Source organism: Heterocephalus glaber, unplaced genomic scaffold (genome assembly GCF_053883595.1).
Source record: "Heterocephalus glaber isolate CG9 unplaced genomic scaffold, H.glaber_assembly_v1.0 deba00001745, whole genome shotgun sequence".
NCBI lineage: Eukaryota > Metazoa > Chordata > Mammalia > Rodentia > Bathyergidae > Heterocephalus > Heterocephalus glaber.
In genome coordinates this window covers 268,855-285,953 of record NW_028258451.1, presented here as the reverse complement: position 1 = coordinate 285,953, position 17,099 = coordinate 268,855, and the positions used below count along the sequence as shown (strand labels likewise).

The following is a 17,099-nucleotide window of genomic DNA, read 5'->3' as shown; positions in this document are numbered from 1 at the left end:
TGACAACCCTAACCCTAATCTAAGGTGACAGTCAATAGTGACTTGGGTTTTTGCACCGGTTTCTTAGCCATTGCTGGCAAGAGTTTTTCATCTACTTGTGCTTATCCTACTAAGAAGTAAAGACCCACCACCACTCACCAGTCATCTTAGCAAGGGGAGAAAGAGACCATCAGACGGGCCAGCTCTGTGGACACGGCCAGCCTCTGCCCCACTAGATGCCAGATGAGGTGAGCAGTCTCCCCCTCCCCCCTCCTCCTTCCCACCCTCCCTCCTTCCCTTCCTTTTTCTTTTGGCACTAGGAGTCCAACCCTGGAACTGCACACTGAGGTCTATCCCCAGCTCTTTTCATTTTTTATTTCGAGACAGGATCTCGCTAAGGGGCCCAGGCTGCTCTTGAACTCACTATCCTCTTGCCTCAGCCTCCAGAAGAGCTGGGATTACAGGTATGTTCCAGTGTGTCCAGCTCAGATAACTCTTTCTTACATTCTCTTTTTATTTCTGCAGTGCTGAGGATTGAATGCAAGGGCTTCACTCTGAGCTATATCCCCAGCCCTTCAAAAAAAAATTTTTTTTCGGTACCAGGGATTGAACTCAGGTCCTTGTGCTTGCGAGGCAGGCAGCAGAACCACTGAGCTAAATCCCCAGCCCAAGGTCTCCCTAAATCACTAAATTCCCCAGGTTGGGCAGCCCCTTGTGATCCTCCTGCTTCAGCCTCCCGAGTGCTGGGATCACAGGCGCCACCGCCACACCAGCTCACGAAGCTTCCTTCTGTCTGAGGTGATTCCCAGTCCTGTTTCACTTGCACCAAGGGCCAGGTTCTGGCTTTTCTCTACTAAAGATATAATGGAGAAGTTAACTTGGGCTGGAGATTTAGCTCAGTGGTTTTACCACCTGCTGCGCAAGCGCAAGAACCTGAGTTCAATCCCTGGTACACCCCCCCCAAAAAAAGAAGTTAACTAAATATCCCTACGACATGGGGCCAGCTCTGTAAAATGAACAGCTCACAATGTTAGTTCCTTTCCGTCATAGCTCATTGAAACATTCCCTCTCGCGAATGAAATGGTTCAAGCTTTGGGGTTCCAGGATCTCCTAAGTACAATTTAATAGATCAATGTGTTACCAGTTGAAGATGACTACTTTGCAAATAGCAACCACAGTTGAGCTAGAGTCTTCCGGGACTTGCTTTATAGCTACCATATCATCTCCGCCTTGCAGCTGAGCAAGCTGAGGCACAGGTGAGCACACCCAAAGCCATTCCTTTGGTGTGACATGGGCCGCCTGGTGGGTTGCTGTGCCCCAGTGCCCACCACCCAGATGGACAGAGTAAAGGACCTGTGTCCGGCTTCCACCTCATCCCGCAGAGTGAGTAGAATCAACTTGCTTTCCCTGTCAGCCTGTTTCCCACATTAGAATGGGACAATGCACAAACCTCAGAGGCACACGGAAATCACTGAAGAAGAAACCTCAGTGAAAGCTCTTTATGAACTGTAAACTGTGCCCCTAAAGTTAAGTGTGATTATCTGAGGTGGGTGAGTATCCTCTGAGGCAGAACGGAAGTTAGCAAGACCCAAGTTCTGCCAGGCACGGTGGCACATGCCCATGATCCCAGCCTTCTGGAAGCTGACCCAGGAGGACCCAGAGCTAGAGGCCAGGTAGCAAACTACGGGCTGTGCAGCAAAAAAAGGTGCAAATCTAAAATTTGCTTAACAGCGATTCTAACACGTTCAAAGTTCTCAGCTTGCACAAGGTATTCCTTGGCTCCCCCACTTCAGCTAGCCAAGGGGCTCCCGCCTGCAAGGGAAAATGCAAACAGTTTGGAGAGTAGGAAAGCAAAGGGGAGTGTGTGAGGCATCTCCTGGGCTCTTCCTCCAACCGCCTGAGTGGCCTTCGTCTCCTAGTTACCGGGCAGTTGATGATGCGGCCAGGGGCACTATCTGGCATGCTTTGTCTCCTGGCTGTGCCAGTGCCTTTGGGTACTGAGCAAAGCAAAAAACCAAACTACTTGCAAGGACTGAAGTCAGCCACTGAAGCCAGCACCCATAGAGTAATAGAATCACAGTCATGAGGCGGGTCACAGTGCAACCACTGATCTTACAGGTGAAGCTGAGGAGGGGCAAGGTGTCGCTGAAGGTCACACAGCTAAAGAGCAGGGCTGAGGGTGAAACTCAGACGCACACCAGGGGACATGGGCTCTGCAGGTTATGCTGCTCCCTCCAACAAGGCTTGAGGTGGATGCTGGAGGGGCCTAGAGAAGAAGGGGGCTCTCTACAGCTACACAAAGGACGGGGAGGAGTCTGTTTCCTTCCCTCTGCCACGACAGCATTCCTGAAGGTCGGTTTGACCTTGGAAATGGGAAGACTGTGTTGCTAGAGCAACAGGTTTGGCCAGGGTCGGTAACACTGAAATGTAGAGTAGTGGTTAAGTCCTGACCTCTGCAGTGGGATCGGAAGGAGGGCGAACATTGTTATCCAATACTCTCTGGGAAAGGCGATGTTGTGTACACTTGATCTTAGCCAAAAGCCCGAGAAGCAATGGGGCGATGTTGTGTAAATGGAGGGGGCCAGATCACCAGACTGGGAGTCAAAAGACTCAGCTTGGGCTTTGGGTATTTTCAGACAGTCTCTCTAACAACCAGTTAATTGGGAACTGTCAGCTCCTGGAAGTATCAATACAAAGCAGTACAAAGCTAGGCGCAGTGGTGCATGTCTGTAATGCCAGTACCCTAAGGCCTGGGGCAGGATGGTTGCAAGTTTGAGCCCAGTGGGGTCAATTTAGTGACTTAGAAAGAACTTGTCTGTAAATAGAAGAGAGAGAGAGAGAGAGAGAGAGAGAGAGAAAGAAAGAAAGGAAGGAAAGAAGGGAGGACTGGGAATGTAGCTCAGTGCAGAGGCCCTGAGTTCAATTCCCAGTACCACCAAAAAAAAAACCTATTTTTCTAATCACTTATTGGATTGGATCATGCTGTCAAAACTGTTTTCCTCACTGGGTGTGGTGGTGCACACCTGTAATCCCAACACTTGGGAGGCTGAGGCAGGAGGATCTCTGAGTTCCAGGCCAGCCTGGGTTACATAGTGAGCTCAAGGATACCCTGAACTGCAAAGCAAGACCCTGTCTCAAAAACAAAAGCAAAAAACCTGTTTTTCTTGTCCCTTAATGTCTAAACATTACCTAACTCTCCAATCAGTTCTGATTACTAAAACTCAGCCTGGTCTTAAATGTTAACTTCAAGTCCACTGCTCCCCTCCCCCAACAGCTCAGGTTTAAACTGGGACCTGACTCCTAAGGAAAAGGGTTGACCAGCTGACTCTAAAATGCTTTTTTTTTTTTTTCCATTTCCACTTCATGATTCCTTTCTCAAAATATTTAGGTCTAGTCAGGTGAGGTGGTGCACACCTGTAATCCCAGTACTCAGGAGGCTGAGATAGGAGGATCACTGTGAGTTTGAGGCCAGCCTGGGCTATATAGTGAGTTCAAGGCCAGCCTGAACTGCCTAGCAAGACCCTGTTTCAAAAAATGAATGTATAACATATAAAAACTGTATGACAGCTGAGTACAAGTGACTCTTGTGACTCCTGACCTCGCTGGCCATAGCTGTGGCCCCTGTTGGCTGAATCTAGCTGCTTTTCTGGCCAACACTGGCCGGCCCTCAGCATGGCCCAAATACTGGCTCTCTCAGGGAGTAAAAGTATGATGACTCACTGTCTTAGTTATTTTTCCTCTTGTTGCTGAGACAAAATACCCGACACCCAAAGTTAAAGGGGGAAACATTTATTTAGCTCACAGTTTGTAGAGGTTTCAGCCCATAATCAGCTGGCTCCAAGGCGGGGTGCACAGTGGACAGGCATCACAGAGGAGAAACAGTTCATGGTGAGCAGAAGGCAGCAAAAAAACAAGGGACGACCACAGCTCTTATATCTTATCCAGGCTACTCAGGGTGGGTAGCACTCGAGCCCCTGATCCTAGTGCCCTTGAGCCTAGCATTGCACCATGAATCAATCCCATTGTCACACACTCTAGATCCCACCTCCTCTGCAGAAGCCCCACCTAGGACTGCATGAGGCTTGGGGGACATCTAGACACTGCCATGCACTTACTTGAGTGGGCCCAATGGGGTTTTCTCAATTCCTATTTCTGGATATAGTCATGGTCCCCACCTTCTCCAGTTCCATCACTGGCAGACAGCACACGGCCTTTTGCTGCTTCCTGGGTGAGATTCCCTGTAGTTAGCTACAGCTGAGCCACACCCACCGTGCCTCCTGAATCCACTGCTGTACACTGAATGCTGTGCCTCCCTCAAATTCTGGGTTGAACTCCAAACCCCAAACATGACAGCATTTGAAGGGGGAGCTCTTGGGTGATGACTAGGTCATGAGGGTGAACCCTTCATGAACGGGATTAATGTGCTTATAAATGAGACCCCAGAGTGCTCCTGAATAGATGCACATGCATGTGAGGACACAGTGAGAAGGTGCCATCTGTGAACCAGGAAATAGGCCCTCATCAGACACCAAACCTGCCAGTACCTTTGGCCTCCCAGGCTCCAAAACTCCATAAAATAAATTGCTATTGCTTATAAGCTACCAGGTTGGGGCATTCTGTTACAGCTGCACCGACTAAGGCTATTTTAAGCAGGAAATCAGCTCCCTGGTGGATTGGCACACCTGAGCCCATAGCCTCCAACTCTAGAGGGCGCCACAGCTATTTCTTGTCTCCCAGGCATCTCTATCCTCTCATATGCTCTTCAAACCCCCACTCCCAACACCTAAATGCACTTCCTCTCCCATGTATGGACTTGACCTTGGCTTACCACCCTGCTGTCCTCCCCAGATGCCCAGACTGGAAATGTTACAGATAACTTTGACTTGTCCCTGGCTCCCTCTCATCAGCAATCCCAGCCATTCTCCCTCCTAAATGTCAAGCACTGCTGCCTCCTCTACCCGCCCAGCTACTGCTGATCCTAATGCTGTCATCAGTGTGCGTGCACTCATGTGTTAAAAACACGAAAACATGGGAACAAGCTCTGAGCTGAGCCCTTCACCTACACTACAGCATTCTAACATCACAACTCTTGAGACAAGTGCTACTGCCCAACCCCAGAGTGAAATTGAAGCTCAGAGAGGCTCAGTAACTTCCCCAGGGCAACAGCTTGGGGATAGCTCAGGGTCAGTCAGGATGTGACATCACTGGGCTGCACTACGCGCTCTGACCTTCACTTTCCTGCACCCCCTCTCACCATTGCAGTGGGTTTCAAAATTGTCTTGGTCCTCCGGATGGCTTCCAGAGGCGTTTTCTACAACCTCTGCTTAAAAAATCCTGCAGCCTCACCAGGCCTCAGGCACCACTTCTTTCCCAGTCAGCAAGGCCACATGTAAGTGGCTCTTGGCTTCTCTTTTGACTCTGTTTCCGTCTCTCCCCTGATGAACCTTCGGACTACCACTTCTTAGTTCCCTGACTTTACACTTTTTCTTGTGCCTGAAAGAGTCTTCGTCTGTTGGCAAAGTCCTACATCCTACAAGGTCCAGCCCAAATATATACTTTGTCAAAATGAATCCATAGTGAAAAAAAATAAGTTCAGTGGTTGTCCATGAAGTTTGGCAGGAAATGACTGGGGAGGAATGAACTTGCTGGTGGCAGTCATGCTCTGCATCTTGACAGGAAGGTTGTATTTGGGGAGGAAAGAAACCTCATCAAATGATTGAAATACGATTCCTGCATTTCATGAGGAAAGGTTAATGAACCAGTACAGTTACAGGCAGATTGCAGCAGTCAATTCTGGTGAGATATTGCATGGCAATTACTGTAGATAACACTAATGTACTATATATTTCAAGAGTTGGAAGAAAGGATTTTGCATATTTTTGCCACAATGAAATAAACGTTTAAGGCAACAGATTATGCTTACCTCCATTTGAACACACAATGTATAGACACACAGTACCCCACAGCTATGTACACTTCATGTCGATTTAAAATAAAAATAAATTTTAAACAAGAATGACTTGATTTGTTCACTTCATTATAAGCTGTACTTCAAAACAAACAAGTGGTAAACTCTAGTTAATGACACATATCTGCAGTGTATATGACTGAATGGTAGTGATTACTGCAGTTTACTTTGAGATGTATCAAAACAGTAAGACAGATTCCTCTAATCCCAGCACTTTGGGAGACTGAGGCAGGAGCCATTTATTGACTTAGCAAGACCCTGTCTCGAAACATAAAAAAAGAGCTGGGGTTGTATTGGTTGTTTTATTGTACAACCAATAAAATAAAACCAGATCAATGGGGGGATAAAGGAATGGTGAGACAGGCACGATAATAAAATGTTTTAGTATTTGGCAGTGGGTACACCGTTATTCATTGTAAAATCCTCGGGTTTCCTAGGTGTTTGGGACTTGATTAGACCATGAATGCTCTCCTCACGAATGAGATTAGTGCCCTTATAGAAGCCTGAGAGGCCTGCCCTTAGGCCAAGAGCACCAGCTGGAAGCACAGAAACCTACCCGGTTTGTGGTATTGTTACAGCAACCCAAAGAGCAACACTGAGCACTGACTGGGAGGGCTGGAGACTACTCCTTGTACTCTCAGGACTCCCCAGGACCTCTGGGGGGGGGGGGGGGGCGCTGGAGCTAGAAAGGAGGGGGCGGGATTCAGAAGCTGAACCCCCAAGGCAAAATCCAAAGATGACCCCCACACCTTGAAAGGGCTGGAAGGGGAGCAACCAAGGGAGAGCACCTAGCCGACGGGAGACAGTAAGGGGGCCAAGGACGGCCTCCCGCACCTAGAACGAGGTTCGGATAGACACCCTGCCAGGTGGGATGGCAGTGACAGGCGCCCCAAGACCCAGAGGCCCTGGGTTAGCTCTGCATTTGCAGGGGCCTCATCAGGGGCTGAAAGCGTGGAGAGCAGGGCCCCAGGGGCTTCCCGGGGTGGGTTGGGGGCAGGAATACTGAAGGGGAAGTGGAGGGCGTAAGGGAATCCTGAAGCCGAATGGGACCGAGGAGGCCCCAGAGGTCGGATTTTGGAACTCTGGTGGTCTGAGGCTGGCGAAGGGGCAGTGACAGAAATAAACTGATCCTAACTGACGGATACAGCAGTGGGCCTCCCCGATGTCTCTCTCCTCTCGCTCCCATGTTCCTCTCCTCTCTCTCCCATGTTCCTCTCCGCATCTCCAGGACTGGCGAAGTCTCCGCGGTAAGTCGCAATAGCCCTCGATGGCGGCAGGAAGGCGAGGAAAGGTACTAGCCAATCAGCGTCCGAGGGCGAGGAGACTCCCGTTGCCTGCGTTTGGATAACCTGAGCTCTCTGGCCAATCAGAGCTGAGGATGTTACTAGCCCGCCTAACGTAACAAGGGATAGGCGGGGCTTGAATCCATCGCTAACAGAGAATCCAGCAAATTGGAAGCCTGGTTTACCCAGAAGCAAATTTGATTGGTCCGTTTTTAGAACTCGCCTGTCTAATTTGGAAGCTAGATAAAGAATAATTCCTTAGTGATGCAAATTCCTGCCTCCTTTCTCCTAGCTGGGGGGAGGGGGGAGGGGGGAGGCAGGGGGGGTACCTTAAAGGGTCACATACCCTAATACCGGGTAAGTGAAGACGGGGACTTCTTCAAGCGGAGAACCCTATTCGCAGAAACAGGAAAAACAATAAAATGCTATCCCACCACTCAGGAATGGGGCTGTGATCGCTGTCTCACGAAGAAACAGATTCAGAAATCCTAAGCAGCTTTCCACAAGGTCATGCACCTATAAGCACCAAATTCTAACTCTGATGTCCAAGCCCTGTATAGACAAAAACTGCCTCTTTGGAGTTGAGCTAAGTAGATGATAGACCCACACTCGAAATCTGGAGATCCAAGTTTTCACCAGAATCGCCAAGAAAAAGAAAGCCGAGCATCGTGATCAAAATCCTTAAGCCCAGCCTGAACAATTAGTGACATAGCTCCCCCTCCACTCCTGTCATCATCCAGGGCTGGAAATGTATTGCCACGTGAAGGCCCTGGCTTCGACCCCCAGTGTGAAGGACCTGGGACTGCTCCCCCTTCACATGGGACGCTCTGACCTTCTTGTACGGAAGGGGCTGCTGAGGCTGAAGACAGCATCCTCCTTGATCCCTCTTGCCCACCCTCAGCAGTCCAGCAGCGGCCCATGCCCTTCCCGAGACAGATGCTGCCCCATCTCCCTGCCCTCCTGGGAGCCACTGTTCCAGGAGGACAGCAGCGTCCTCCTCCCTGCACCACACCCCACTCTCCAAACGCCAGGCAAACTACGTCACAGCTCTGCTTACCGATGTTCGCAGTTTTTCAATATTCTTACTTTTTACATTTTTGTTACTACATGATTGCAGCACATAATGATTACATTCTTTTTTAGGTTTTTTGTTTTGTTTTGTTTGTTTCCCAGTACCAGAGATCGAACTCAGGACCTTGCACTTACTTGCAAGGCAGGCACGGTGGCACTGAGCTAAACCCCCGGCCCAATAATGCTTACACTCATCCTAGGAAATTGGTACATGTACACAACACATCTTAATTCTTTTTACCTCCCATTCCCCTCTTCTCCTTCCCCCTCAATACTCATATTTACAAATTAGAGGAGCTGGTGGTGCAGCTCAGTGGTACAGTGCACTACAAAAAAGAAAGAAAGAAGAGAAGGATGAGGAGAGAAAAATAAAGAGCCCCAAATATTGTAGCTAACACGAACCTATACAGTCCAGCTCCTACTTGTATCTCCATTAAAAGCACAGATTGCAGGTCCAAGTCCTGGGTTCAAATGCCAGCTGTGCCACTTAGTACCTCTGACTTTGGACAAGTTAGGTAACCTCTCTGAGGAGGATTAAGTGGATTACTGTCATTCATTAGGACCTCTGTTGTATAGAAATACTGCCTTACATGGTGCAGGCCCCTAATCCCAGCTCTCTAGGAGGCTGAGGCAAGAGGATCGAATATCGGAGGCCAATTTATCGACTTAGTGAGATCCTGTCTCAGAACTGTATAGGCAAGGGGGGTGGGGGTTAGGGATTTATCTCAGCGCAAAGGCTCTGGGTTCCATCTCCAGGACTACCAAATAAATAAATATGCTTAGCACTCCAAAAAACTATCACGGTTGTGAAGTATAAGGATCAGAACCAGCTGCTGATCAGTGGAGACAGGAGGACTAAACGTGGTGTGGTGATCTGAACTGGATCCTGGGACGAGAAAAAAAAAAGAAAAAAAGACATGGCTGTAAAAAGTAGCAAAACCTAAATGTTAGGTTTACTTAATATCATGTTGGTTTCTTAGTTGTGACAAATGTAAAGACAATGTAAGATGACAACGTTGGTGGAAGCTGATTAGAGTATAGGAGAACTCACTGTGTTCTCTATGTAACTTTTCTATAAATAAAGTATTTTAAAATAAAACATTTACTTTTTAAAATGTCAAAAGCCTATCGCTGCCCCCAGCTCCTTCCTTCCCAGAGCCACACACACCACGCCTGCTGCACCCTCATGGGCTGCTTCCCCACCGAACCTCCGGCCTCCAGGCCGGCCGGCCGCACCCACCTACACATCCCTCGCCTGATTCCCCGCCTCCAGCTTCCTACTCCCAGAGACAACGCACTGTTCCTGTGCTGTCCTCTCCCTCACACGCAGGCTGGTTTCTTGGGTGGGGGCTGCATGTCCTGTCCCCCGCTGCCCAGGCCACAGCAGGCGCTGAGTCATTCTTCAGCGGGCAGCAGGATGACTGCGGCGGGGACTGCCCACACTGAGTCTCACTGCTGTGGGTTTACGCCTTTACACCCGTGGTACCCAACATACTCGCTAAGGCCTCACAGGCACCTGGGTGACAACATCAGTCTCTTCTCAGGTGGGGATACTGAGGCAAAGAGACCAGGAAGACCTAAGGTGACAGAGAAGTCAGATCCGACACAGAACGAGAATCCAGCCCTTAAAATAGTTAAAATTCCAACTATCTCCTACTGCGCATGCCCACCGGAGTGGTCAAGGTCGGGATTTTCTTGGCTAAACCATCCTCATAGTCCTGAAAGCTGTCCCGAGGGCACCTGCAGAAACAGAAGGGGAAGGACAGGACCTGGAACCCGGGTCTGGGAGAGGAGGCGACGCCCAGAAGCCCAGTCCGAGGAAGGCGTGCTGAACGCCTGACCCTCCCGGGTGGGAGGACCGGGTTCTGAGCACCGCACCATCCGGGCACGGTGCGCCCCTCGAGCCCCGCCCCCGCCGCTCGGCCACGCCCCCGCCGCCCTGGCCACGCCTCCTGGGGGCCTCGCGCCTCCGCCGCCACCCACGCTGCCCCCGGAAGGGTCCTGGAGAAGTTGCTGGAGGTCTTCGGTGACTCCTGTGACGATGGAACAGCAAAAAGACGAGGCTGGATCGAAAGGGTGAGGGAGACAAAGACGCGGCCGAAGGGGACAGAAACCAGAGAGAGGAGGGGACAGAGAAAATCAGAAGGGGGGAGGGGAGGTTGGAGCACCCAGAAAGCGCATCCGAAAAAACAGAAACGGCCCAGGTATCATCCCATAGGAGGGGAACTTTACAGGATCTCGGGGAAGGCTGTGGGTGGAGTGGGATATTTAGAATGGAGAGAGCTAGAAACGTATTCAAAAAGTTTCCAAACTGAGCATGGTGGCACACGCCTGTGATCCCAGCAGTCTCGGAGGACGGCAGCTTCCAGCCCACCTCGGGCAATTTATCGATGTAAAGATGCCCTGTCTCAAAGTAAAAAATGTGCTAGGCATCTAGTTCAGCGTGAAGGTCCTGAGTCCATACCCTAGTACCGGAGGAAGGAAAATTCCAAGATTGAACCTGGAGACTTGGTGATCCCAGGGACTCTCATAGGGCTAGAGGAAAATAATTGGCGCATTTCTTGAGCACTCACAGCCATCTTTTGTTAAGAAAAGTTAAGGTTCCAAATGGGAAAATGGTTTGCCCAGGACGCACTTCCAGAGGAAGTTGGAGCTGAGGTGTCTGGTGCTGGGACGAATAGCAGAGTTGCTGGCCCCTCTGTAGAGATGGATGGGGACAGAGGAAGAAAGGCCGCGGGAGTCGGGCGTGGGCTCCTGGCAGAGGTGCCGACAGTGGGACCCCCTGACCCGTCTTCTTGTCGCCCTAGGAACAACGTGTCCCTGCAGTCACCTGGGACCGAGGCCTGGCCGCCCTTGCCCTTCCCAGCCCTTCGCCCCTCACTCCTGGGCACCCCAGACCCAGCCCATCTGGGGCTCCCGGAGCAGCTGGCCTCTCTTACTGTCCCCATCCGCCTGGACGCCCTCTCCTACCTCCTGCACAACGCCCTGCTGGGGGCCTACAGGCTCCAGCAGGCCTTGCCCTCCTGCCCCTGCTCGGCTCAGGCCTACCATGCCCAGCCAGGCACAGCCCACAGGCCATCCAGGGGGCGTGGGCGCCGGCCAGCCCGGGGCTGGGGCCCACAGAGGTGGGGTGCTGGGAGAGCTGAGGCCCCTGAGAGGGCCAGGGCGGAGGGCCCTGGGGCTGGTCCCCAGGCCTGGGCGAAGAGGCTGCCATTCCCGCCCACACTGCCGGCCCAGAGTGGGAAGAAGGAAGCCTGGGATGTGGAGCCACCCCCGGACGCCCCTGCTCCCGAAGACTGGGACACAGAGTACTAGGGCCCTGGAGGGCGGCCAGCAGCCACCACAGTGGGGTTTCCGGTGCAGAAGGAGCCTGATTGTCACCTGGACCTGCTTAGACCCCAAGCCAGAAAAAGTCTGCACCTCACACCCCTGCCCAGACCCGCAGCGGCCGCTCTGTGTCCTCACCCTGCCTCCCAGTGCCATCCCTAACTACAGCCACGACCCTAAGGTCACTGTCGGGCCCCGGGGGCTGCTCCGGGCTGCTCCGGACAGATGCCTCAGAGCCATTCCCCAGCCCCCTCTGCCCTGGGTCCTATCCCAAGCCCGCTCCCTCCCACCATCTCCAGCCGGCTCTGTGCCTCCGCCCCTGGCCTCCCTTCACCACCAGCCTCGGTTCATGGTGCTGGGATTGAACCCAGGCAGGGCCTCAGGCACCCGGGCAGGGCCTCTGCTACCCAGCTGCCTCCTCAGCCCTTCTCAACTCGTATTCCCTTTTGAGACAGGGTCTCCGCAGCTCGAGCAGGCTGACCCTGACCTTGAGCTCGGCCCCTCAGCTAGGTGTGCCCCGCCCCGGCCCAGCCACTCCCCGCGTCTTGGTCTTTATTCCGTGCCCCAACCCTTCCTGTCCTTTACCCTGGTCCTACCTTCCAGCCCCAGCCGCAGCCCATCGCGTCTTCAGGGTCCTTCCTGTCCCAGCCCAACTCTGACCCCCTCAGCCCCACCCCAGGGAGCCCCAAGGCCCCCGGCCCCCACTCTCCCCTGCTCCTAGGGGTGGGAATCCCTGGTTGAGCAATAAATGGATGGCGTCCTCCATCTCTGCGTGTGTGGTCGTGCTTACCCTGCCCCTGTCACACTTGGCGGAGGGCCGGGGCCCAGGAGGGTCACCCAGAGAGGCCCCAGGGGTCGGGCTGGGGGGAGGGGTCCCCTCAATCCCTGCTTCAGCGAATTCCATCCTGGGCCTCTGCTACCGCTGCACTTCTCCCTGCTGGAAGCTGCTGGGCCTTGGGGCCATTGTGTAGCGAGGCTTAAGGGATTTGGGGGACCCACCGGGCAGAGGGCAGCGACCTGGCTCGGCTCAGTCTGCACAGAGGGGCCGTGGCAGAAGGAGGGCTTGGGGCAGGCTCTGCCGCTCAGGTAGGCACCAGGCACAACTGGCAGCTCCCTCCCCGGACTCAAGGCCCCGGGGCCCAGCTCCTCCCCAGGGACCCGGCATCCCAGCCCTGCCCCCTCCCTTCATCGGACCCAGGCCTCCTCACCCAGGACCAAAGCCTCCCTGGCTCCGGCCTGGTTGCCCCCACTAGGACCCGGGCCCAGCTCCCAGCCCGTGTGTCCCTCCCCGCAGATCACCATGTACAGCTTCATGGGCGGCGGCCTCTTCTGCGCCGGGGTGGGGACCCTCCTCCTGGTGGTGGCCACAGCCACGGACCACTGGATGCAGTACCGGCTGTCGGGGGCCTTTGCGCACCAGGGCCTGTGGCGCTACTGCGTGGGCCACAAGTGCTACCTGCAGACGGAGAGCATGGGTGAGCTCGGTGGGGCATGGGGCTCGCAGCCAAAGGACCCCGGACCCCGGGTGTTCCAGGACAGACCCAGGGAGGGCGGGGGGACTTCGCGACTGTCTTCTGGTTTCGGTGACAGAGTGTAGTGCTTTGGAGGCCAGGCTGAGGAGATGACATTTCCTGACACCAAGAAGTGTCAGGCGTAGCAGGTGGGCTGCGGTTGTGGAGAAAGCTTTCTTTCTTTCTTTTTTGTTTTCTTTATTTTATTTTATTTTTTTGTGTGACCCTGGGGCTTGAACCTAGGGCCTTCTCACTGAACTACATCCCATGTTTTGTTTTTGTTTTGGTGTGTGTGTGGGGGGGGGTGTTTTTTTGTTTGTTTTCTGAGACAGGGTCTCGCTAAGTCCCCAAGTTGCCCAGGCTGGGTTTGAATTTGTGGTCCTCCTGCCTCAGCCTCCTAGAGTGCTGGGATTACAGGCGTGCACCTCCACACCTGGCCAGAACAACATTTTATAAATATCTGCTATGGACCAATGATTATGTAGGGACTGGAGGACAGAGAAATTGTAAATGTGTAAATACTGGATGAAGGACTTTGTCCTGAGTGCCAGGCTGGAAGATGATACATGACAGATGGATAGACTATTACATGGTATATGCTCTATATGGTGTATCATGCATAGTGCACTATATGAGCTATGCTAATTAATAATTTAATACACAATATAGTGCGTAATGAAAATTAATAGCAGGTAAGATGTAAGATGCTCTGTCACACCGTACTTTGTGTATTGCTAATAACAGCAGCATTTGTTCAGTGCCGGGGTCCCAGGCGCCCCCCCCACAAGCCCCGGCCTGGAGCAGCCCCCGTCCACCTCCCAGCAGAGCAGCTCAGTGCCTGTGAGCAGAGCAGAGGGATTTGACCTCCATGGCCAAAGAATTCCCAGGGTGCACTGAGGAACAACGTCCTCACCGGCCCTGTGACACCACAGGCACCTCTGCCCCCTCCCTGCAGCAGCCCGAGGGACGGGGCAGGAAGCCCATCTGCCAGAGGGGTAAACTGAGGCAGGGGCAATGACGAGGCCTGTGTAGGCCTGCCCCAGGCTTGCCTTCATCTGTGGCTGGCCATGTAGGACACTTCTGCTTTTCTCCTGCTCCAGACTGGAGACCACTCCCGGGGCCAGGGACAGCGCTGTCGGTCCCATCTGACCCCTGTGGGGATGGGGAGCCAGGAGGGACCTGGGCCAGGTCCACAGTTCTTCCTTTTTCTTTTTCTTTTGAGGGGTGGGGGGGGGATTCTGGGCTTTGAACCTGGGACTGTTGCCCTGAGCAGCCCCCTCAGCCCCACCCCCCGCCCGTTCTGAGACAGGGCCTTGCCAAGTTGCCCAGGCTGGACTTGAACGTGGCCGCCTCCTGGCTCAGCCTCCCAGAGTGCTGGGAGTATAGGCTCTAGACACCACAGCTGCCTCTGTCCATTCTTTTGACATCCTCAAGGCCACAAATGGAACAGTGGCTTCATTTGCCTGGCAACAGTAACCCACTCCCAAAGTGGGAGCAGGAGCGGGGCCTGCTTCCCAGGGCCAGTGTGCGACTGTCAGAGGGGCCCAGCGTGGTTCCCAGGGAGGGCCCGAGGGTTGGGCCTTGGATGTACCGCTGGGTGCCGGGACCCGGCTGTGAGCCCCACAGCAAGATCCTTGTCCTCGTGGAGGGGAGACCTGTGGGCAGAGGCAGACAGAATAAAAACAGGGTAAAAAGCCAGATGCAGTGGCACATGTCTGGGATCCCAGCATTCAGGAGGCTGAGGCAGGAGGGTCATCAAGCTCAGCCTGGACTGCATAGCGAGACCCTGTCTCAAACAACAAAGAAATAAACAAGGTAAAAGCCAATGAACAGGACTTTACAGAGGCTAGTGGTATGAAGCTAATAGAAGATAGCAATGTGAGGGAGGATACAGAGTGATTAGTAGGAGGATATGTGGCATCAGCTTTCATTCATTCATTCAACAAACACTTCTTCAGACCAGTGGGTAAACCAAACCTGTGCTTTGAGTGTTCATTTTTTTGGGGGGGGGGGTGGTACTGGGGATTGAACCTAGGGACTTTGCACTGAGCTACATCGCCGGCCCTTTTTATTTTTTATTTTGATACAGAGTCTTGCTAGGTTGCCCAAGTGAGGCTCAAACTTTTGATCCTCCTGCCTCAGCCTCCCAGAGTGCTGGGATCACAGGAGTGCATCACCATGCCGGCTTGGGGTGCTCTTGGCAAGAATCAACCCAGTCCCTGCACTGGGGGAGAAATCAAGCTGGAGGGAGAAAACAGAAAAAGAGAGTCTCAACCCGGGGCAGTGGGTAAGAATGGTGCCCAGGGAGGGAAGGAGCTTTGAGGAGCTGGGCTTTGGAGGATGAGCAGGAGCTTGCCAGGTGAGAAGGAAGGCATTTGTAGTGAAGGAGAAACCAGGTCTGACCCATGGGGAGGAGGGAGGCATTCTCACCTGCGAGCCAGCAGTGGCCGGAGAGCCAGCGGGCCCGGGAGTGACCACGGTGCCCCACAGCATCCTGGAATGCCACCCGGGCCCTCATGATCCTGTCCGCCCTGTGCGCCGCCTCGGGCATCGCCCTGGGCATCCTGGCCTTCACCCAGCAGCCCGCCTTCGCCCGCCTCTCGAGACCCTTCTCCGCCAGCAGCATGTTCTTCGCCGCCAGTGAGTGACCCCAGCGCCGCTGTCTGCACCCCAGTGCCCGAGCCCGACTGGAATGCTAAGCCCCACACCCCAAGCCACCCCAGGACCACTGCCTCCTTACCCGCCACCCAAGCAGGGACTCAGCGGCGGCGCTGAGCTGCATCCCAGCCCTTCCGGGCTTTTTGCTTTGACAAGAGCCTTGCTAAGTCAGTGAGTCGCCCAGGCTGGACTCAGAGCTGTGGTCCTCCTGCCTCAGCCGCCCACAGAGCTAGGATTAGAGCCCCACCCTGAGCCACCGCATCATAGTAACATAAATTTGTGTTGGACCTGGGGTGCAGATCCCAGGGGTGTCAGGAAAGACACCCTTAGGACTCAGGACACCCCAAGAACTTAGTCTCCCTCCCTGAAACCAGACATCCGACCACCCAACCACCCCGACCCTCATTGGCCTCATCCTACAATTTAAAAAAGAGGAAAACCCCCCAAATCACCCCCAGATCAATCGCACCCATTTCCCCCCTCATATCCCCCTCTCCCCTCCCCCTTCCATCCCCCACCCTCTCCCCCTCCGCCTTCCACCCTGCACCTCTCTCTCCCCAGCCCTTTTCCTGCTGTTGGCCTTGGCCATTTACACTGGGGTCGCCGTCAGCTTCCTTGGCCGCCGCTTCAGGGACTGGCGCTTTTCCTGGTCCTACATCCTGGGCTGGGTGGCTCTGCTCATGACCTTCTTCTCAGGTACTGGGCTTGGGGAGGGTGTGCAGTGACAGGCTGTCCCCTGGGGACCCCACGCCCTAGTCTGAAGGCCGGCTCCAGGCCTGAGCAGGCTGGGGACTGTGGGCCCCAGGGGCAGAGGGCGTCGAGGCATCTGGGGCTCACGGGACCTCTTTCTTCTGCAAGGCATCTTCTACATGTGCGCCTACCGCATGCACGAGTGCCAGCGCCTGTCCACCCCGCTCTGAGCCCGCACTGGCAGACGGAGGGAAGTCGCTGCAGGGGAAGGGGTCCCAGCCCGCGGGGCACAGGGGGCTCGGGCGGGGCCCTGACTCCTGTGTCCCGAGGGGAAGTCGGGGAATTGGGCCTGGAGGGAGGCAGCAGAGAAGCCCAAGCCCCAGCAGCCAGGTGGGTTGTTAGAGAAACGAGTATCCCTTAGTGCGGCTTGGAGGCCTAATAAAGCGACGTGAAACTGTGCAGGTTCGAATCCTTGCGGGGAGGGTGTGGGGGGGAGGCAGGAGCTGGGTCACGGTGGCCGGGCTGTGGCACTCCGTGGGGACAGGACTGAAATCATCTCATCCCCACCCAGACTCAGCCCCAGTTCCACTTCAAGAAACGGGCACAGGGGAT

At 53.9% G+C, this 17,099-nt stretch overlaps 2 protein-coding genes across 2 annotated transcripts; both read left to right on the top strand.

Moving 5' to 3' along the window:
* Positions 1–10,216: 10,216 nt before the first annotated feature.
* On the top strand, positions 10,217–12,390 carry CUNH19orf84 (chromosome unknown C19orf84 homolog). The gene is made up of 2 exons (XM_013066310.3): positions 10,217–10,377; positions 11,109–12,390. The coding sequence occupies exons 1-2, from the start codon at positions 10,343–10,345 to the stop codon at positions 11,614–11,616; spliced, it is 543 nt and encodes a 180-aa protein (XP_012921764.1). The 5' UTR covers positions 10,217–10,342; the 3' UTR covers positions 11,617–12,390.
* A 538-nt stretch (positions 12,391–12,928) lies between these two features.
* Lim2 (lens intrinsic membrane protein 2) lies at positions 12,929–16,717 on the top strand. Its single transcript, XM_004866755.2, has 4 exons — positions 12,929–13,103; positions 15,630–15,779; positions 16,359–16,493; positions 16,656–16,717. Exons 1-4 carry the CDS (start codon positions 12,929–12,931, stop codon positions 16,715–16,717), a joined length of 522 nt encoding a protein of 173 aa, XP_004866812.2.
* The last annotated feature ends 382 nt before the right edge of the window (positions 16,718–17,099 follow it).

Excerpts from the sequence above, each read along its gene's own strand:
- Lim2 (XM_004866755.2), top strand. The coding sequence starts at position 12,929 with ATGTACAGCTTCATGGGCGGCGGCCTCTTCTGCGCCGGGGTGGGGACC. Across the intron at positions 13,104-15,629 it reads CCTGCAGACGGAGAGCATGG|CATCCTGGAATGCCACCCGG; the intron begins GTGAGCTCGGTG and ends GGTGCCCCACAG. Across the intron at positions 16,494-16,655 it reads GCTCATGACCTTCTTCTCAG|GCATCTTCTACATGTGCGCC; the intron begins GTACTGGGCTTG and ends TTCTTCTGCAAG.
- CUNH19orf84 (XM_013066310.3), top strand. The coding sequence starts at position 10,343 with ATGGAACAGCAAAAAGACGAGGCTGGATCGAAAGG. Across the intron at positions 10,378-11,108 it reads GACGAGGCTGGATCGAAAGG|GAACAACGTGTCCCTGCAGT; the intron begins GTGAGGGAGACA and ends TTGTCGCCCTAG.